Consider the following 22,688-nt stretch of genomic DNA (forward strand, 5'->3'; position numbering starts at 1 on the left):
ATTTTCATTTTAGTTGGTCTGATTTACAGACTTCAATCAGCCCAAAGAAATTATGGGATTATGATGAAGGAGTTAACTCCAATAGTGATAAAAATCACAGTAGCCACAAGAGTCACAAGACCATCCTGAGCCACTATTTAGCCAGGAATAGGACACTGGGGGAGCAGTAAAGGGGTGTAAATTGTAGTTTTTGGCTACATATGACCTCTTCCCAATACACTTTTTACTTTAACATTTCAAAGGATGCTTTATTTCAATAAAGTGAGCATTTTCCTAAAATAGTGTAAATAAGAATTTAAACATAACTTCTCAATCTATGGAACTAGAAAATTACCTAAAACATAGGTGCTTTAAAAAAAAATCCTTTACTGACTCATTTACAACATCTGCCCTAGAAGTGGAGTTCTAAATCCTAAAGGGGGTCTACCTAATGAATCAGAGGCCTTCATCCTTATTTCTTAGTATTATTAGCTATCATTAGTAATTAGCTCTTTTAATACTACTAATAAGTAATAATATTAGAGTAGTAGGACCTCGTTTAACATGAACTCAACACACAAATTCAGGTATATACAATTAGCAATTTTAAAAAAGGCAAAATAATGTGGAAAATAAACAATTTTGATTATACTAAATTGATGCCATTTTTCCTGTAAGAGGGAAAATTATAAGACTGGCCATGAATTAATAATTTTATTAAATTAAAAGTGGTAGGGAAAAAAGATGGAAAAATAGGAGTAGCAGTAGTAGTAGCAGTAGCAGCAGTAAGCAGGGTCCCAATTCAGACAACGCTGATGCTGTCATTAGCCGTTGCTTTTGCTATCAATAACCAGCTTTGAATGGAACGCATCATTTTCAGAGCACAAGAGGTCAGGGAGTACATGGTAGGTGCCCAGGACAGCCACTGTAAAGGTGAGGAGGTGGGAGAATGGGTGCTGTATGGGAGGAGCTGCAAAGTCAGTCTGTGTAGAGATGGTAGAAGTCTGGAGGAGGAGTACATGTAGGAAAAACAGGAGGCAGCAAACACTCACTAAACACTTGCCATGGGCCAAGCACTATGCTGTTCTGGGGATACAAAGACCAAAAAAGGAAAGAAACAATATCTGCTCTGGAGGAGCTTTCATTCTAGCAACCAGGCTGTAAAGGCTTTTTTTAGCCTCACCTTCCATCTCAGAATCCATACTGTGCATCAGTTCCCAGGCAGAAAGGCGGTAAGGGCTAAGGCAATGGGGGTTAAGTGACTTATCCAGGGCAGTGTGGACTGTTGAATAACTAGCTCACTTAGTACAGACTCACAGAAGACAAATAGCCATTCAACAGTTTAACAATGTTTATCAAGCTCATTTGTTGCTATCCTGAGCCACCAACAATCCCACTCCTGGCTATTCACTGCTATTATTCCCCTTTCTTGGAATATTCCTCTATACTCTAATTCTCATAGCCTAGTAAAAAGTTCCCACTCCAGTCACACCTCCTCCATGAAGTTTTATATAACTACTTAATTCCTCGATGGTTCTTCTATTTGCTGGATGCCTAGACTGATGTCTTTATTAATGAAACACAGTCTTTTCACGTTTTCATGTATGTTCCTCTTTTCTGCCTAATCAACTTGTAGAAGAATCATTTCCATACCTTCCCACCACAGCTATACACAGCAAGTGCCTAGGAATATAAAACAGTCAATGAACACGGCAGCTTAGTGGAGCAGTGAGTAGAACACTGGGCCTGAAGTCAGCAAAACCCAAGTTCAAGTCTGCCCTCAGACACTTAAAAGCTTTACCCTGGGTAAGTCACATAGCCCTGTTTACCTCAGTTTCCTCAGCTGTAAAATTTGTTTGCCAAGAAAAGCCCAGATGGGGTCAGACAGGAGTCAACAAACAGCTATTCATCAAGTCACACATAAATATTTACTTACCAAGATCACTTGTAACTGAAAAGGACCCATCTGCAAAAACCCAGAAGAAAATTCCTTGGGCATGTCGAATGGATGACCCACCCTTATTTACTCTTGCAGCAACGAATATACCCCCCGTATTCGGTGTTTCCATGTAGACATCACAAGTTATTTTTAAATCCTTCCTAAGGAACAAAATTGTTCATTAGTTCCAACCAAAGTTATATTTTTCTAAATATGAATTAAAGGTATTAATTAAGCACTTGCTTTTGCACTTATATTTAATAGAACTGACATTTTCTAGGAATTAATGCCATCTACTAGTTAACTATACCACTAATAGTAATAATTAACACTATTATATATTATATAGCACTTTAAGAATAACAAAATGCTTTGTAGGTACATCGATATGATTATCTTATTTCACCCAAACAGCAACCTTGAGATTGGTTCTTTGATTCCTTTGATTTTACAGGTGAGGGAAACTGAGGCAAACAAAGGCTAAGTCCAAGGCCCCAGAGCTTTGTGACAAGGCTTAAGTGCCTAAAGCAGGATTTGGCCTAACATCTTCCTGACCTGAGGTCTCTGTTCCCTCTATTCGCTGAACTCCTGCCTCAAGAGGCCTAACTAGCAGGAATCCCCTCTTCTTAGTTATAGTAATGCCTTCCATGAACTAAATCAAATAAATCCATTGCTTCTGTTATGTGTATCTGGAGAGAAGCATTTTCCTCTCAACTTAACAAGGCTTAAGTGTCCAGAAGGAGGACAGCTTGATGACTCCTCCATGAAGTACTTCCCTGAAGGTTGACTCTGAGAAGAAGGAGACGATGCATTCTCAAAAGCGGTGGCAGGAGCTCATACACTCTACTGAGTTCTATCCACCATTCTGGAAAGATTAGTAGTATGTAGGTCCTGGCAAAAGCTGGGTCTAACTCACAATCAAGAGACTGATCACTGATGAAGAATTCCTTGGTCAGGGCATCCCCGGAAACAGAGCTTTGATTAGCAGCTAACATGCCCTCACAGCCTATATGAGCAGCTATGCAGCACAGTAGGTAGAAGGCTGGGCCAGGAATCAGGAAGACCAGAGTTCCAATCTAGTCTCAGATGCTCACTCTCTATGTGACTCTGGGCAAGTCATTTCATTGCTGTTTTAAAATAGAAGTAGTAATACCTAACTTGCAGGGTTATTGTAAGGATCAAATGAAATAATAATTGCAAAGCATTGAGCACAGTGCTTGGCACATAGTAGGTACTGCATAAATGCCGACTGGCTTCCTTTCTCCTCCCTCTGATCCTGGTGCAGTAGGTGGTGTGGGGGAGGGGTGATCAGCTCAGTATTCGGTAGGTGTGATTTTACCCCTAGTAGAAGGGAAATGCCCAAACACTGCCTGCCTTCAAGGCTGCTCCCCCTGGCCGAGCTCTTTCACTCATCTGATTTTGATTTTTGTCCTTTTGAGATGGTTTGTTGTGATTGATTTTGAGGAGAGTCCTACTGTTCCTGCTACTCTGTGGCCATCTTGGCTTCACCCTCCATCTCATTTTTCTATTTAAATGGACAGAGATCTTATACTTTTTTCTTCATATATACACACATATATATATATATGAGAGAGAGAAAGAAAGAGAGAGAGAGAGAGAGAGAGAGATCACAATCTATAAGTACTTAGGAAATTTTATAGATAATAGATGAAATAGAAGAGAGCACAGTTCACTCTTCCACAGCCTTCCTCTATAGTGCTGACAAAAGCAAAAACATTATATATATATGATATACATATATAGCTATCTAACAATAAAATAAGCAAATTTGATACTCAAGATACAGAGTTCAGATATATGCCATGAAAGACAATTTTCTGGTTGACAATCTGATTACAATCAATGCTTGCTAACAAAATGGAAAGTTTTACACAGCTTCAGTTAAAGTTCCTCAGTGTTAAAATGATTCTGTTTGCACTCCATGAAAACTAAACAAGAGGGGCTAGTCTCCTGCAAACTGAAGTACTTTTACAATTGTTGGCACTATTTCTTTACTTTTCTAGAAAATAAGGTTTGATTTACTTAAGAAGAACTGCAAATAAGCACTGGAAAGTTCCTTCTATATCCTACAATTTAAAAAAAATTAGCCTTTTTTTTTTTTAACCAGCCTATACTGCCCTTAGAAAGTAATCAGTAAATAAATTACCATTTCTTCCTAATATTTCTTCCTGTCTGGTAGAAAAAATTTTTTTTTTCTAAAACAGTTTTTCTGAGGTTTTATTTTTTTTAACCTCAGGACACTGAATCTCCTATCTTGAGGTGGAGTAGCTACTGAAGGTTTCACACAGGAGACTTGATCCCCTCAGCTTCCAACCTCCACAGGCAGTCTGATGGCCTCCACTCCCACAGTCTTACCATATTGGTATTGGACTTGGGGTACATACCCAATTCGCTTTAGGCCCCCATAACTCAGAACACTCAAGCTTCAGAATTCCATGAGCCTTTGTCTCCCCTTTAGGAAGGATTAATGATGTATGCTATCACACCGAACCACTGGTAGAAATTCTTGCTCAGAGGTGCACGGCACTTTTTGGAAAGCTATCCTACCAGCTTACCAAATGGGTGGCATTTGCAAGTCAGAAATGTCATGTGACCTGCAATAAACTGTAATCTAACTTACTCAAACCAATAGTTACTTATGAGAACCAATTAATTGATTTCAATTAGGTATACATTAATGTAATATAGTGCCTCAGCCATTCCTCAAAAACTTTGTCACCTAAAATGCTTACTAGACAGATTATTGAACTGGGAAGAAATTAATGTGGAATTAAGTTTGGAAAATGTTTCATGGAAGAAATGGGATGTAACCCTCATCTTGACAGGTGAACTATTTGCATAATGGGAGAGTAATGGTACTCAAAGCAAGGACAATGGTAGGAACAAAAACACAGATATAAAAGAGTAATGGCCTATGTAGAAGGCAGACCTGTGTGACTAGGGGGGCAGCTGGCAAGTTGAGGGAATTCAGGCAAGGGACCATTTCAAAGACAATTTTGAAAGCCAAGAACAAAAAAAAAAGACTTGATATAGTTGGTAATGAAGAGCCATTGTGGGTTCCTGAGCAGGAAAGAGATAAAGTAAAAGTAATATTTTAGAAAGCATAATAGGACAATGATGATTAAACCAGAAGTAGGAGAAACTCAAGGCAGGAAGGTTATGTTGGAGGATTAAATTATATTTCACTCTATATAGAGATATTAGGACATAGATCAAAGAATGTTAGAACTGAAAAGGATTTAAAATTCAACCTTTTGGTCATTGAGATTGTGTGGTCTTCAGCAATTCATCCAACCTCTATGGTTCTTAGTTTCTCACATGTAAAAGGGAAGAAGCTGGATTAGATATGACTCCAGAGGAGCAAATGCCAGTGTCATAGTTTTAACTTCTATTTCCTAACTCTTAACACTACATCTCTCCAATTTAATATTGCAATAGGTAGAGAAGACGACACTTGATTCAATTCAATAAGCAAAGTTCAGAGTCGTATTACCTCAGAGTCGTATTACCTCTCCAGCTATAAAATCTGCTTTTGCCTCTTACCATTGCTATCTAGTGTATAAAGACAATACTTGGCCTTTAATTCCAGAAAAGGAATTTTCAATACAATCCTAAAACCCATCCAGCAGGTGGCATTATGAGACCAACAGCTACAAAATGAGACTTACAGAATCTAAAACATGGAACTTGTGAGCACATAAAAGCCCATTGTCAAATGAGTCACAAGTTACATTTCATCAAGGATCCTTTCATTTTTACATTCAAGTCAAAATGCCATTGTAACAGACACTGTTGAATGATATCTAAAAACAGCATACTCTTCTCTTCAAAGGAAAAGGGGTTTGCAATTGTGTCATCAGAGACTCAGAGTGGAGAGCTCAAAAAGATGTTAGAGCCTGCTTAATCTAACTTCCTCATTTTATAGAAGAGGAAATTTAAGCCCAATTAGGGAAATGTAGTTTGCCAAAAGTGATGAGAGCATAAATCTATGAAATGGATATTTAGCCACTCCTACATGGTAACCCAAGAGAGACTGTGGGAATTGTCTCAAGACTGACCACAGAGATAGAGAGCCAGCATCTGGCACATGTATATACCCAAATCTCCACCAGATCAATATGAGGTAGCCCCAATGAACATACCAGTTATAATCTCCTATAATACTGATAGTCTGATCTGCATCCTCAGCCCAAGTGATAGGTCGTTGATTGAGCATTTGTCGAAAGGTAAAAGTATGATCCCCCTCGACCAGGTCATTGGTGAAGTATTCGAATACACCTGTCTGATCTGCAAAATGTGGAGCTCCACTAAAATATGGATTGCCTATTTTGAAAATAAGAAAGTCATCATTTTGAATATACTATTAAACTCTTTTGATTTATATTTCTAGTAATTCATTGAGCAATTATCAAAAAACCTTTCAACTTCAAAATATATAAATCACATGTATATAGGCCAGTGTACAAATAAAAACACTTGCACAAACACATGGATGTGCATGTACAGGAATGTACCCACATACAAACAGACTGGCTTAAGATTCCGTATCAATGAGGAACTAGCAATTATTATTATCTATGTAATGAATTAAGTATATTAATTTTTGTATAACTGTTTTACCCTATTTTTTGAAATCAAATACTCCTTTCCTTTACTAGGAGATAATCACAATTTGTTTCTAATGTCTTTTGAATGTACTTCTCAGAGTTCTTTGCAAAAATTTCAGATTTCTTTATGTGTAATAAAGAACCTAAAACTGCTGAACTTGGGTATTTTTTTCACTATTAAAATGAATTTACAGTTTTTGTCTCAAGCTACCTCCCTGTCAAGGCTTCTACAAGACCATCTTCGTTATTAAATAAGAGGCTCTCATCCTTGCTGAAGGTTATATAGAACAGCAGTTCTAACAACAATCTCTACTATTTATTTGTATAGACGTTTTTATTTGTCAAAATCTTTTCACATTCATTACCTTATTTCAGTCTCATAATAATCCTGTAAGAGGTATTCAAGGATTACTTTTGAATTCTAACTTTTCTAACTAATTAATAATAACTTAAATTTTAGATTTAATGTCTCAGGAAAGCCTGATAGCTTCAGAGATGAGAGGAAAAGCAGCTTTGGCACAGGAGTTCTACCACATCTGTAACTAGCCCAAACTCTCACACATGGATAATCCATGGAAGTCAGTGAAAGCTAAACTTCTACATAGAGAATTTGGGTTAATGAATTCTTCCAGAGACCTGAAGTAGAAAGTTAAACTAACCAGGCTGCTTCTAAGAGAGTTGCTCAATAAGCAACCATTAAGCTTTACTGAACATTTGTGGATATTGTGGCTGGTCTTCTATCAAGCCATACCTTGGTGGAATCATTTTGAAACTGAAGACACTATGGACAAGGAGAGCAAAGTATGCAGCATTCCTCTGCTCCAGAGAACAATTTCAGTGTCATCCCCAACTCTTCATTCTTATCTACTCCATATCCAAGTCTTATCCTTTCTACTTTCCCAGAACTCTCCCATGCATCCTTTCTCTCTTTTCACCAGCCAATACTCTGGAGCCCTCATTGCATCTAGCCCAGAAATGTAATCCAATGCAATAACTGGTCTCTCTGCCTTCAGTGTCTCTTCCTGAAATTTTGACTATCCACTCAGATGCTCCCATGATCTTTCTTAGGTACAGAACCAACTATATCACATCCCTACTCAATACCCTCCAGTGGCTTCCTATTAATCCCAGGATCAAATATAAAATTCTTTGTTTAGCATCCACAGCTTTGTGTAGCCTGGACCCCCTCTGCCTTTCCCATTTTCTGACACTTTATTCCGCCCCCCCCCCTCGTGTTCTACTGGCCTCTTTGCTACATTTCCCTTTCTATACTCCATCACCCACCCATGTGCCTCTAAATTAGCCATTCTCTTATGCCTTTTGCAATGTATTCCTTTCTTTTCTTTTTAAAATTAAAACCTTACCTCCAAGGCAGAAGAGCAGTAAGGGCTAGACAATGGGGGCTAAGTGACTTGCCCAGGGTCACACAGCTAGGACATGTTGGAGGCCAAATTTGAGCCCAGGATCTTCTCTCCAGGCCTTTTTCTTTATCTACTAGGCTAACTAGCTGTCCCAATGTCCTCCTTTCTCACTCCTGTCTTAGTTTCTCTGGCTATCCTTCAAGGCTCAGTTTAAATCCTACCTAGTACAGGAAAACTGTTCTAGTCCTTCCAGCCTGGTAACAGTCACCCCTTTGAGATTAACTACCCTCTACTGTTTGGAGAGCTTATATAACAACACACAGCCTCCTCATCAGAATGTGAGTGCCTTGAGATCAGGGACTTAATCTTTCATTGTGTCTTCTGCACTTAGCACAGTGCCTGGCATATTAATACTTTCAATTGATTTATTACCAGGTACAGTAAGGTATGTCCCATAAGATCCCTTACCATAAAATTAAAGTATCATCTAGTGAAACATCTATTCAAAGCTAAGACGGTTGGAGGTCTTCAGTAAAGGCTTAAAGTCAACTTTACCCTCATAAAAAGATAAAAAAGACTCCAAAGACTAAATCATTTATGATTAAAGTTTCACATCGACTTCACAATGAAAACAAACTGGTGCATGGCATCTGACACAATTCTAAAATAAAGTCTATGTTAAGATGCTTTAAAAAAAAACACTTACCAACATCGAAATTATCTTCAAAGGTAGATGGAAATGGCCGTGACTCTGGAGGAGTAGGATGACTGCCCTTTTGACCTGTAGTGAGGGTTGTTAAAGTATACAATTCATCTATACCCAATTGTAATGTGACTATTCCTTCAATAACCTGAAAGGAAAAAGTGAAATCAATAGTTAAGTACAAAAGGAGCTCCTACGTGGACAGATTACTGGGGCCACTGGGAGAACTTCAGTGAGAAGTTCCTAAGTAGCTGTGAGAATCAAACAATTTATCATGGAAGGTTATAGAACTTCTCTCCCTAGAGGATCTGTGAAAAGCACAGATAAGATTGGACACTTTAGTTATTTTTCAGAGTGGACAAAAGAGGGGCCTGCCTCAAGGAAGGAGAAGGAAGTAGTTATGAATTCAATGAGAATAATAAATCATAAAGCCCTTTACTCACAGTAAATCTGAAAAGACCTGGTTAAAAAAATATCATTCAACCATTTTGTCAGTCTCATAAAGCGGAAGTGATTTGGCCAAAGTTCAACCAAGATTTTCTGAGATCAAATCTGGTGTTCTTTTTTTTTGGAAAAACACTGTTCATTTCTCTCTCTAACTCCAAATATCTATATATGTATATGTATATATCTCTATACACACACACATACACACACGTGCATTTGTAATACATAGTCTCTATATGTATATTCTCCCTCTAAACATGTGTTCTCCATATACATGCTCTCTCTCTCTCTCTCTCTATATATATATATATACATATATATATGTATATATATATTTTTTCTCTCACATCCTTTCTCCTTCCCTCCCTCTCCCCTTACTCCTCTCCTTCTCTTTCTATTATCTCTGTTCCTCCTTCCCTCTCTCCCCTTTCCCTCTCTCTCCCTTACTCTTTTCTCTTCCTCTGTATATTCTATACGCTTCCTTCCCTCCCACCCTCCCTCTATCTCTCCCTTCCCCTTTCCCTCTCTCTCCCACCCTCTCTCTTCCCCTTCCTGCCTTCTGCCTCTTTCCCTCTCTTTCACTCACTCTTTCTCTCCCCTTCCCTCTTTTTCCTTCCCTCTCTCTCCATGGCCTGTCCCTTCTACTTGTTTTATAACCATATCTATCTTTATGACTCCACTAAGGGAGAAACGATATGTTATTGTTTACTCAGAATTTGTTCATTTAAATATTTTGTAATTATTATAGTTAGTATATAAGTTTTAGGTAAGATTTATGATAGCCATATTTTTATGTGCTATATGTATATTTTGGAGTACACTGAGCCCTTTTTTAGAATAAATGCACAAAACAATTTATGTCCACTGGACATAAATTGTTTTGTGCATTTATTCTAAAATTTACTAAATAGTAAATAGCAAAATTTACTATTTTAAAGTTTTCTTAGCTTTGCTTTTGTGATAAATTATTGGTCATAGCTATGATTTCACACCAAATCTCTAGTTCAGAAGACAAATTAATAGCGTGGAAAAGCAATTTGTTTTATGAAAATTCACTTTACAAACTTTTTTTTAGACCCACACTATGTCAAAGATAATATGCATGATATTTTACATAGATGACAGTGTTTAAGACTAATAACTAAGAGTCAGATTTTATCAACAGAGAGAGAAGATGAGATGCAAAAAGATGAAATGGTTTGTTTGCTAAGGACGGACAGACTCCAAAGCTATTGTCTAAGAGTACTGTTTTGTTTGAAAAGAGTTTTATTTTCTATAAAATGTCACTAATTCCTACCTTTAGAGGCTTTTGTTTTTCGAATGCATAATTCCTATTACCTTTCCCGACTTTGGAAAACCATACCTGTAGCGTTGTTAATCCTTTCTGGGAAGATAAAATCATCAGAAAAATAGGAAGAGTTTTCATTAGTCTAGACCAGTTTTAGAATTTAAAAAATGAATGTTAATGAAAGGCAACTCAATTTGCTAAACTTGCTAAATTTACCAGTCACCCTCAACTTTGAGAAGAAAACTTTAGATTTTTACTTTTCTCCATAAGAATCTTCCCCAAATGCAGAAAAATACAACTCTAAACCTTGGAATGTGGAGTCAAAGAAGCAGTTGTAAAAAGTAAGATATGACGTAAACATTTTTCATCGGTATCACATAGACAGCTGGCATCCATTGAAATGCTAGACTTCCTTTGGGGTGCTTGGATTTTGATGTTAGTTTCCAAGGGCTTTTGCAAAAAAACCAATATGTTTTGACAACAATGCATATAGAAGAGAGCTAACATAACTTGTTATGAATTTTTGTTAGTGGTAGTGATTAAGTAGTTTTTGTCTTTTTTTAAGATCAGAAAGAAACTTGGGGAAGGACTAGAAGCTATTCTTTTATGCAAATGTTGCTAACCTATAAGAGCATGGTTCATCTTTCTATAGAACAATATTAAATTCTAGCTATCTCATTTAGCATAAACTGCTTTTAAATTCTGATTAACCAAGGGATGACTTCTACCAACTGGCATATAGTGATGCCAAAGTATGTGGTTATAAAATCCAACAGCGGTGCTATGCCCTGTTCCCTTTCTAACCTCCTCCTTCACACTGCTTCATTTTAACAGCAACATATACAAGGAGAATTCAGATAAACAGGTTTAAATCATATAAATAAATATATCATTTTTTTTAAACCCTTGTACTTTGGTGTATTGTCTCATAGGTGGAAGATTGGTAAGGGTGGGCAATGGGGTCAAGTGACTTGCCCAGGGTCACACAGCTGGGAAGTGGCTGAGGCCAGGTTTGAACCTAGGACCTCCTGTCTCTAGGCCTGACTCTCACTCCACTGAGCTACCCAGCTGCCCCCTAAATATATCATTTTTTATGAATACATGAGAATTTAGAGAATTCTACTACAGTCAGAACTTTGGGGGAAAAAATACCTAGAATAGACTATTTAGTACCTTGTTAGAATGCCCATGTAAAAAAAGTTCATTTCCAAAGTGTTTACATATGCTTCACTTATGCTTAATTAGAAATTCCAAGTCTGAGTGACACTATTTTCAGTGTTTTCTGTCTTTAATGCAACACTGTGTAGAAACTGTAATACTCTTCTCTCTTACTAGGTACAAAAGTTCTTGAGATCTTTCATGAAAAGGTTCATCTTAAGCAATTAATGATTATTTACAAAAAAAGTTCAAAGCACATGACCTTGCAATTCTTTTGGAATTATAAAACAGTTTCTATGCCAAGATTCTCAATAAAATGACTAATATTAGTCAACAAGAAATAAAGAATGACATCTCGCATAGTTGTCCAGTCATTACATGTTGACGTACTGCCAATCTGAAAAAACTGATAATTACTAATGCAGTTAAAATAGAATCCATCATTAATCAAAACACGGGAGACAAAGCTAATTGACCACTATGCAGAGTCACTACTCTGGGAATACTGCATATACATTTATACACACATACCTTACAGAGCAGAGGCAAGGAGGAACAACAGACTGGTTACAAGACACTTGGGAAAGAGTTTGTAGCCAGAGCCTAGAATACCTGGGAGCCCCCTAGATATAATAAGAGAAACTAAAGAGACAAAAAGGGTACTTAGTCCCATCTAGGGTATTCAATGGATTGTTTGATGGTTTATTGTTCAGGCAGGAACAAGGACAAGGACAAGAGGTTTCTTGAAAGCAAGTTACCAGGGACAGGTGTTGATTGGGCGTTTCATGAAACAAGGCTTTCAGTACTTACAAATTTTCCCTGAAGAGAGAAAACGATATGTTGTCCAGACAGAAAGTAATAAGGAAGCTCTGGCTTTATGCATTTTGAAACACGATGAGACTGAAAAAAAAAAAATCAAACAATCCCAAATAAAAAATAAATTGATTAGACATCTCTTATTTAAAAAAAAATTAAATAAGAAAGAATAGTACTAACATTTGTATAGCACTTAAGATTTACATTTTATATACATTATTCCACTTGATCTTACCACCATTGTTCAAATTAGGCAGCATAAATATCATTTTATAGAAAACATTAAATGGAAAGAAATAAAACAAAACAAAACAAAAACAAATGGAAAGAACAAAAACATTAAAATTGCATCCTGTCTAATATAATTAACAAGTTGGTTATGTATATACATATATAAAACATAACCAACTTGTTAAATTGGTTCCAAAGAAGAGGAAAAAGGAGTTGAATATGAAATAGGACATATGCTGTCAACACTCAGATGACCAGCTAGTTATTTTTGTTGAACTAGTCAGTCTATAAACATTTGTTAAGCACCAGCTATATGCCAGGCACTGTGATAACCAATAGGAATTCAAAAATAGGCAAGAGTAGTCCCTGCCCTCAAGGAGCTTACAATCTAATGGGGGAAATGACATGCAAATAAATATATGCAAAGCCAGCTATACACAGGATAAATAGGAGATAACTAACAGAGGATAGAAGAGTACATATTGGAGGAAGGTGTCAGAAGACTGAAGAGGTAGGAGGAGGCTAGGTAATTAAGGGTTTTGACCACCAAGCAGAACATTGCCTAGAAGCAATAGGGAGCCACAGGAGTTTACTAAGTTGGGGAGTGACATGATCAGACATGAGTTAGGAAAATTACTCTACTGGCTGAATGGAGGATGGAATGGAGTGGTAGCAGACCCACGAAGAGGTTATCACAGTCATCCAGGGTCTGCACCAGAGTAGCAGTGACAGTGGCAGAGGAGAGAGGGGGTGTTTCAGAGAGACGTTGCAGAGGTGAAATCCACAAGTCTGGACTACAGCTTGGATAGAGGGGGGGAAGATAAGGAGGAATCCGGGATAAATCCTAGGATCTGTTCGATGATGTTGCCCTCTACAGTAGTAAGGGCGGCAGGAGAGGAGTAGTATTTAGGGGAAAAGATGATGAATTCTGTTTTTGACATATTGGGTTGAAGGTATCTACTATAAATCCAGTTTGAGATGTCTGAAAGAGATCAGCAGAGAGGTCACAGCAGAGTACATAGGTCTGAGAATCATTAGCCTAGAGATAGTAGTAATTAAATCCGTGGGAGCTGAGGAGATCACCAAGGGGAGTACTATTAAGGGAGAAAAGAAGAGGGGTCAGTGCAAAACCCAAAGGGACACCTATGAGAGACTGTGATTGGGAGAAGGATGCACCCAAAGAACAGAGAAGGAGCAGTCTGAGAAGCAGATGAAGAACCAAGGGAGTGTGGCACCCCAAAAACCAAGAGAGAAGAGAGTATCCGGGAGAAGGTGATCATCAATGTCAGAGGCTACAGAGAGGCCCTGTTTTACTACTTCTCTTCCTTCTGAAGGCTGAATATTAGAGAAAATTGCTCTGCAGAAGAAGGAAGTCCCCCACCCCATTGATTTCTTCTTCCCTTTCCCTCAAGGGAGAGGCACAGGAGTCTTTAGCATTATGGCTGGGAGATCAAGCTGGCCTTGGGAAGCACAAAATGCCTTTTGTTGGTACAGCTGTTCTTCAACATCTTGCCTCCTTCCCTCAGGGACATGTAGCAGAAGATGGAAGGCTCTGGATCAGAAGAAGGTCTCTACTTGCTTTTCCTTCTTTTTTTTTATCCTTTTCATGAGACTTTAGTCAAGGAGGTGAAAATGGAGGATAATATAAAAATATTTTAAGATCAAGTAGTAAAGAGGAGGATTTTACAGCAAATGGTTACACAAATTTTTCTAAAATTTTCATATTGCACAGGTATAATTCATTATGTTCATGTGACAGTTTGTTCATATATTTCCAAACTGAGAGAGAGAACATATTTTTGTTATCAAAAATAATTTTCCTATGAAATTTTTTATGTATAAATATTGTTCTTGGTGTCTACATCCTCCTGAATGTAAGATAATAATAGCAGTGGAATCTCTGGTCAAAGGATATTAACAATTAATTAATTTTTCTTGCATAACTAAAAAGTGTTTTCCACAAAGCTACACTAACAGTTTGGACTGCATTGGGTAAACTGACCAATTCTGTAATGCTTCCAACAAATGCTTATTCCTAAAGAAAACCTTTCTCAATCCTAGCATTTTCTTGGTATTACCAGGAGGTCAAGAACCATAAAATTTCAGAAGAATTAAAATTACACTCTGGAGGGTAACTGAGAAGACAGTGGCTAGAAGCAGGCTACAGCACATTACCAATGATGCTTGTTGTGCTATTCAACATTTTACCAATAAGTTTGGATTATACCAGGGGTCAGCAACGTATGGCTCTTTCTGCAGGAGCCATAAAGTCAATTTTTTTTTCAGGCACTGTTATAGGAGCGCACACTGTGAGCACTGTACGGCTCTCAAAATTACATTTTAAAAAATGTGGCATTTATGGCTTTCATGGCCAAAAGGGTTGCCAACCCCTGGATTATACCATAGAAAGCACACTTGCAGAAGATACAAAGCAGGGATGGAAAGCTAGGAAACAGGATGGTTAAAACAGAATCCGAAAAGATTGCCTGGCAGAAAAATTAGCCAAACATAATATGTTGAGATTGATTAAAGATGTTCTAAATTTGTATTCCAAAATATCAACTTCCTAATTATAGAATAGGGAAGATGTGGCTGGGTAAAAGTTTATCTGGAAAAATATCAGGGACAAAGGGAAGGGGACAAATTGATTAATACACAATTGATATTCAATAAACCTCTAGTATCTGAGCTCAAAATGAATCAATAATGTGAAGTGACAGCTACACTGACTGGCAATAGGAAAACAGTGTCCAGAACAAGGAAAGTAAGAATTGCTCTGTTCTTTGTCCTTGTTAGACCATACCTGGAGTATTATATATTCACTTCACAATGCCATATTTAAGTAAAGACACTGAGAAACCAGAGTATCAAAAGAAAGGCAAAGAGAAAGGTAAAGGTACTAAAAGCCATGTCATAAGGGACTTAAATGAAAAAAAAAAAACCTTAGAATGTTTGACCTAAAGAAACATAATTGCTGCCTTCAAGTACTTAAAGGATTATTAAATAGGATTGTCAAAGCAGTTTCAGCTTTCGTTGCTATGAAGCCACCATCTTGGCTCAACCCCCAGGACTATTAAATAGTACAAACATATGGTCATATACATTTGTTCTAATGTGGTGGGAGGGAGAGGAAGGGGTGTCAAGAGGAAATGGCAGAAGTTGAAAAGCTTCAGAGGAGCAAATTTAAGCTTGGGATGGGGGGGGGGGGAGTTTCCTAAATTAAAATGGAATGGGCTTCCTCTACAAATAGAGAGTTTCTGTGAAATGGAAGCTTTCAAACAAGAGCATGACATTCCGTTTCATAAGTCCATAACATAAATAGTAAATATCAAGGAAGTAGAGAATATTGTCACCCATGTAGGATGGGAGTAGTCACAGAACACTTTACATAACAGGCAAAATTTAAGCTGGTTATTAAAAGAAGCAGAATGTAATTTAGTGGAGAGGAAGTACATTCCAGGCAGATGTTAAGGACATGAACCAAACTATGGAGCAGTAAAGAATATATTCAGAGCACAGCACTGAGATCAACTTAGCCTAAGGAAAAGCCTAAGAAAAGAGAAGTAAAAAAAAGAAAACTATTCTGGAACTGGTTCAAATGCTCTGGGAAATAAAGTTATATAACAACAACAACAACAACAACAAAAAAATATATTTATATATATATATATGTAATCACTAATCCTCTTTCTTGCAATTAAATGAGCTTTAGAAATCTTACCATAGTTTCAACGATAATAGTGAGGTTACCTAAGCCATCTGTAAGAGCTACATAGCTTCCACCTTCTTTTAAAAGGCCAACTGTTTTCAGGTATTTCCACCCTGGTTGAGCAAACTGAGTGGTATGAGCTATAGAAAGGCAGAAAGAACAAGAACTCAAGGTTTGTTTCAAAAAACATAAAGAGCATTATCATTCTATGTTACTATATTTTTTGCTCTAACATAGCTTTCTACATATGTAGAAATCATCTATCAAATCCACTTCTCTTTTGGGGCAACTAGGAGGCCCAATGGATAGAGAGAACACAAAGGCAAGAGTCAGGAGGACCTGGGTTCAAATCTGACCTCAGATACTTTCCACCTTTGTGCACTCTCTCCCTCTTGAAAAATATTAATGATTTCTGTGCCAATGAATCTCTATGTTATTAGTCAGTTGTTTATGCTTGTCCAATTCTTCATGACCCCATCTGGAGTTTTCTGGGCATCTTCCATTTCCTTCTCCAGCTCATTTAACAGAGAGGAAACTAAGGACAACAAGGTTAAGTGACTTACCCAAGGTCACACAGCTAGTAAGTGACTGTCTCACGCTGGATTTGAACTGAGGAAAATGAGTCTTCCTGATTTCAGGCTAGGTGTTCTATCCATTGTATCACCTACAGGTCTCATATATATCCAGATTCATTATCTCTCTCCCTAAGTCCATTCCTTCTTCAAACTTTCCTTTTTAGAGAAATAGATTCATAACTACATTCTTTTCATTGACTTCTTCAGAGATTATCTGGGTGTTAATTCAAAGTAACAACCAAGTTTATAACTTTGGAATAATCCCGAAGTGTTCCCTTTCAGGATGAAATAAGTAACTAGAATATACAAGGTGTTTTATTGGAAATTTTGGGGTCTCTGAACTATATTTCCCATGAGCCCATTGGCTTCCTGTCTTATGTAATGACATAGACAGTTACATAATGACATAGACAGAAGGATAAATTATGTTGTTTTTTTTTTCATTTCTTTTGTCAATTGATTCACACAACCCCAGAACTCAGCCATGTATCCTTAGCTGATCTGGGTGTTGGTCTTTACCCTCTTCAGGGGGTAATGTGTTATTAATTCTCCTCAGAAGATATGTATGTATTATAACCTATAATGCAGTGATTCCCAAAGTGGGCGCTACCGCCCCCTGGTGGGTGCTGCAGCAATCCAGGGGAGCGGTGATGGCCACAGGTGTATTTATCTTTCCTATTAATTGCTATTAAAATTTAAAAAAAAAATTAATTTCCAGGGGGCTAAGTAATATTTTTTCTGGAAAGGTGGCGGTAGGCCAAAAAAGTTTGGGAACCACTGCTATAATGTAAAGTTTAAATTCTTTTGAGAGTAATTTCAGGATAAGAAATTTGCCACCTCCCCAGAATCCAGACAACAAACCTGTTTGGAGAAGGCACCATGAAGATGCCTGCAGAAACCTACAATGCATCGAGAAGATCCAGAATGAACTTTGGGGTGCACTTGATTGAACTATGGGGAGGGGTTGAATACAGTTATTTTGAATGTACACTCTTATGCCAAAGGGAACTGCCCCCAATTGGCTTTTTGTCAATGTGCCTAGCAATCATTGGATCATTGATTTTGTCCTCTTTTCTTCTATCCCCAAATTTCTGGAATTTATAAGTTAATTATGTTTTTATGATCCTTTTGGAGAGACTGGTCTCCCCAAGAGGATCACAGGGGGGAATGTGTTTTTGGAAATTTGGGGGTCTCTGAACTACATTTTCCATGAGCCCACTGGCTTCCTGTATTACGTGATGATGTAGACAGTTACATAATGACGTAAAAAGGAGGATAAAATTATGAGGCTGGACTTTTACTCTCTCTTTGCTATCCATCCACCATGGAGGCGACAGGCAAGGAGCGTGATCTTTTTAACTGACTTAGCTAGCATGGCATGTGGCTTCATTTTCTAATGGCTACCAATAAATCATTTAAAACCATAATATTTTTATATTCATTTTATTTCTTACAAAGGGTAGTAAAGGGATGTTGGTAGGTTCAAGAAATGGTTACTTAGGGCCAGTATCAGTAGATACACAGGGTTTGGGAAGGCCAACAGGATAACAAATATAGTCTAAGCCTGGGTTAATAAACACAGGGATGGTTTGGTTTATTTAAGGGAAGGGAAGATAGGGAAGCAAATTTGGATAATCTTATCTCACGTATCTAACTAACCCTCCCCAACAAATCTACAGTTGTCCCCTCACAGGAAGCCTTCAGAGAGAGTGTAGCTACACTGTCCTTTACCTCTCTACCTGAAGTCTCAGTCCCTAATATAAATACACTCCACTAACCCAAATCCCTTGAATGGTAATATAGTTATTTAGTTTGGAAGCTAAGCAGGAACAGGGCTCAGGGAGAGGTTCTCACTGACAGATGCTTTAGATGATTCAAGCAGCTCTGTTGATGTTATCTTTCAGCCAGCAGGAGCAGGATAACCACAGGAACAGGTAAGATGATAAGGTGAAGTAGAAGGAAAGCCACAGGAGAGAATAGCCAAGCTCACAAGGTCCACCCCAGGAGACAAGACAAGACTCAGCCTTAGGCTTAACTGTCTCCTAGAAGAGAGCCCAGTCACCTCTGCAGAATTCCAGAACCTTTCCTTTCTCTGTTCTTTTCAGCAGATTGTGCCCATATGCTCTTTCCTTATAACAAGGCACATGCCATCCAATTAGGATGTCTACCTCCAACCAGATACTACTATTTCCAGACATTTCAATTTACTCTTTCAACTATTCTATGAATCAATCAACCAATCAGTCTGGACCTACTTTCTGTTACCTCAACTCAGTTCTGTCACCTACCACCAAACCTTTGCATATTGTTCCCTCTGCCTGGAACACACTTCTCACTTCTGTCCCTAATACCTCTTACTTTCTTCAAGGATCAGCTCAGGTGCCATCTTTTGAAAAAATATTTCCTGAACCCTTTGATTATTAACATTCTCTCCTGCAATTATCTTACCTGTGTTTTTCTGTGTAAGAATTATATATAGCAGAGGTCGGCAACCTTTTTGGCCGTGAGAGCCATAAACACCACATTTTTTAAAATGTAATTTCGTGAGAGCCGTACAGTGCTCACAGTGTGTGCTCCTGTAACAGCACCTGAAAAAAATTGAGTTTATGACTCCTGCAGAAAGAGCCATATCTGGCCCTCAAAAGAGCCAGATATGGCTCGAGAGCCATACGTTGCCGTCCCCTGGTATATAGAATATAAAATTCGTCAGTAAAAGGGTTATTTTTCATTTCTTCTTGGCTCATTGTTGGTTCTTAATGAAAATGTGTTTAATTTAATTATTAAGGGGTTTCCTCTCCAAGATCAAAGTAAAGTTACCACACTATGATTCACAACGATAGCAATTTAATTTGGAAAATATGAATTACGAAAGATTAACTTGTATAGTATTTAACTAGTTTTAAAAACCCTAGTTCCATTCATTTAAAAAAGGGGACATTTAAAATATAATGTCCAGAAATAAACTGGCCTTCAAATTAATCAAAGAATAATATATAACTGACCTTACTAGATTATTCCAAGACCTTAATCTAATCTATAGCTTAAAATTCAACTCCTATTATTCTATAACTTAACAGAATTTTGTCATTCAACTAATGTTTCTCCTTTTTTCAATTTTGTAAAAAATAAAATGAATCTATAAAGATAACTTTAAAAATATTATGTTTTTTTTTAAAGATTTATTAGTAGCCACTAGAAAATAAAGTCATCTGCCATGCTAGCTTAAGCTGTTTAAATAAATAGGATGCCATTGACTGCCACCTCCAGGAAGCCAGTGGGCTCATGGGAAATGTAGTTCAAGGACCTCAATATTTCCAATAACACAATTTCAATATTGCTACTGCTGCAAACTTAATTTCTATTAAGTTTTTTCTCCTTTGTAAAAGGTGAGTCACTTTGAATTAACACATAGATAATCTCTGGAGTCAAAAAGAACATAGTTATGAACCTAAAAGAAAAACTTAATTTAATTTCTAACTACTCAATACTTTTTTTTAAAAAGAATTCAAATAAAATGCTATTAATGGTAACCAAATTTGGTGTGTATGATCTTACTCAGCCAACAAGAGGCACAATGGAGTCTCTAATAGAAGAATAACTGGAGTAAAACAAAAATATAAAAAGGGATGAAGAGGCTGTGATCCTACACCAGTATGGGAAGTAAGCCTTATAGTGATGAGATTGATATTGTGTGGGATGAGATTCAGAGTGTAATTCTCAGAGTAGTATTTGGCTCATAACCCCAATTCTCAAAACCCCTTAGTATTACTATTCCTTAGAATAAAACTGCCCCACCCCATCCCATAAGATTTTTTGTCTCCCTTACTTATTTACAAAAACCTTGAGAAGAGTTTATCTGTAGCTTGGGATACATGCAAGCTCTAGGAAAAGGGGCAAGATAAGCTATGGAGGAAAGAACGTGGAGTTTCAACCGTATCTTTACTGTCCCAGGCTGAAAATCCCAAGATAGTCATAGTTTTTTTTTTGATTGGGAGGGTCTTTAGGGGTACATAATGATGAAAATGACACATTGAAGATTAGAAATAACACAACCCACCTCCCACCCGGGGACTAGACATAGGGAAGGAGGAGAATCATGCTTCAGAATATTATAAAAGTCTATGATTATACTATACATAGAAGGAGAGAGGACATTTTCTCCCCAAAGAAGCAGCTTGTGTGGGTAGAATTCTTTTTCCTTCCCTTCCCCTCCTTCTGCCTCCCCTTTCTCTGCTGTCCACTGTTTCCTCCAAATAAAACCACTTTTTTTTCTGCCAGTACCTTATCTAAATCTCCTGTCTGCTCACTAAAGTGATTTCTGGGGGTACAAGTTCTCTCAAAATTCCACTCCACACAATAGGATTGCAAACCTATGCTATAACCTCCCAAAGGGCATTTTTTCTTAAACCCTTACCTTTCATCTTAGAATCAATACTGTGTATTGCTTCCAAGTGTTATGAGGAAGAGATAATTATAGTAAGATAGATGATGGTTTGCAGAGGACAGATGCATGAGACCTGAAGATGGAAGATTCTGGAATGCTAGAAGGAAGGGTTAAGCTGGAACTGAAGGGCTGTTAGCTCTCTCTCTCTCTGGGGCTGCTGACAGCATGTGGACCTGGAAGGAGTGACTGCCTAGTACCTGGTGAAGACCTTAAGTTTCTGATCCTGTCCTTGTTGCTGTGGCCTGTGCTTCCCTGGAAGAAGATCCTGTTAACCTGATGCTAGCCTGAACCAGCACCCAACTATCTGCAATGACTGTAAGCAGAGGTCTGCGTCCAGTTGGATCTGGGACCAGAACCTCTATTAATACTCAAGAGAGGTTTGAATAGTGCATGTTAGTCAGAATAGGGCCTGGGTTCCAGGTTATAAAGGATAGGGTGAAAAGTGTAGGACAGCAAGATCTCTGAGGGCCCCTCTTGCTAAAGTTTAGGTTTGGATTTTATTAGCTAGTGGGAACCAGTGACAGGGAATCCCCTTTCCCTGCAAACCTCTCTGTGGAAAAGAAATTAAATCTTCCAGTGACTTTGTACTATTCTGTGACTGATTAACCTGTATGCCAGACCCAGATCAGGCTCTAGTTTGTCCAGAACTAACTGCTGGACACCTTCAACCCACAGTGGGCAACACTAGTAGTGGTCAAAATACTCAGTTGGTCCCTCATCTGACCATGTCTACCAAAACCACAAATACACAAGGCAGAAGAGAGGAAAGGGCTACGCAATGAGGGTTAAGTGACTTGCCCTATAAGGAAGTGTCTACAGCCAGATATGAACCCTGGACCTCTAGTCTTTGGGTCTGGCTCTCAATCCACTGAGTCACCAGGCCATCCCACCTCCCTAGGACTACTTTAATTGACTGAACATACTATCAAGTCTTGAAATAAATCAATCTTACATATAAAGAAAAAGACATCTTTAATCGAGGATCCTTTGAGCCTGGGACATTACTACATGCCTTAGTACATGGTTATCCACCAAGAAAACTGACAGAAATATTTTTATGCATTCAAGAGGAAAGAGAGGGAAGAGTCATATGAGAAGTGAGGCCTATGAGAAGTGAGGTCTAGTCATGAAGTTTTGGCTGCCTCTGGCAATTTTAGCAGAAAAAAATTAATTCATTCTCATCAGTTTCTCCTTCATGATCCAACTAGCCTAAAATCTTCATGAGGGGGATAAGGGCAGCTGAGTCACTTTGGTAGCTAGGAAAAGCCCAAGTTAGTTCTGTGTCTAGAGTAATAAGCAGGGTTTACAGGACTCACAGTGTCAAGCCCCAACCAATCAAGTTAAGAGCAAAAATGCCCTAATGGTGGGAATATAAGGACTTTCCTAGAACTGCTTAGGAAGGAGAAGGGA

General features: G+C 37.9%; 1 protein-coding gene across 1 annotated transcript in view; it reads right to left on the bottom strand.

Moving 5' to 3' along the window:
- Window positions 1–22,688, bottom strand: part of LOC123237825 (galactocerebrosidase-like) — an 89,996-nt gene that overhangs the window by 16,933 nt on the left and 50,375 nt on the right. The window contains exons 10-15 of the mRNA XM_044664987.1: window positions 16,272–16,399; window positions 12,314–12,403; window positions 10,355–10,441; window positions 8,614–8,758; window positions 6,082–6,262; window positions 1,916–2,079 (exon numbers count right to left, since the gene is read on the bottom strand). Of these exons, the coding sequence (XP_044520922.1) occupies window positions 1,916–2,079; window positions 6,082–6,262; window positions 8,614–8,758; window positions 10,355–10,441; window positions 12,314–12,403; window positions 16,272–16,399 (795 nt within the window). The remainder of the gene's footprint in view (window positions 1–1,915; window positions 2,080–6,081; window positions 6,263–8,613; window positions 8,759–10,354; window positions 10,442–12,313; window positions 12,404–16,271; window positions 16,400–22,688) is intronic.

This window comes from Gracilinanus agilis, chromosome 2, assembly GCF_016433145.1.
Source record: "Gracilinanus agilis isolate LMUSP501 chromosome 2, AgileGrace, whole genome shotgun sequence".
NCBI lineage: Eukaryota > Metazoa > Chordata > Mammalia > Didelphimorphia > Didelphidae > Gracilinanus > Gracilinanus agilis.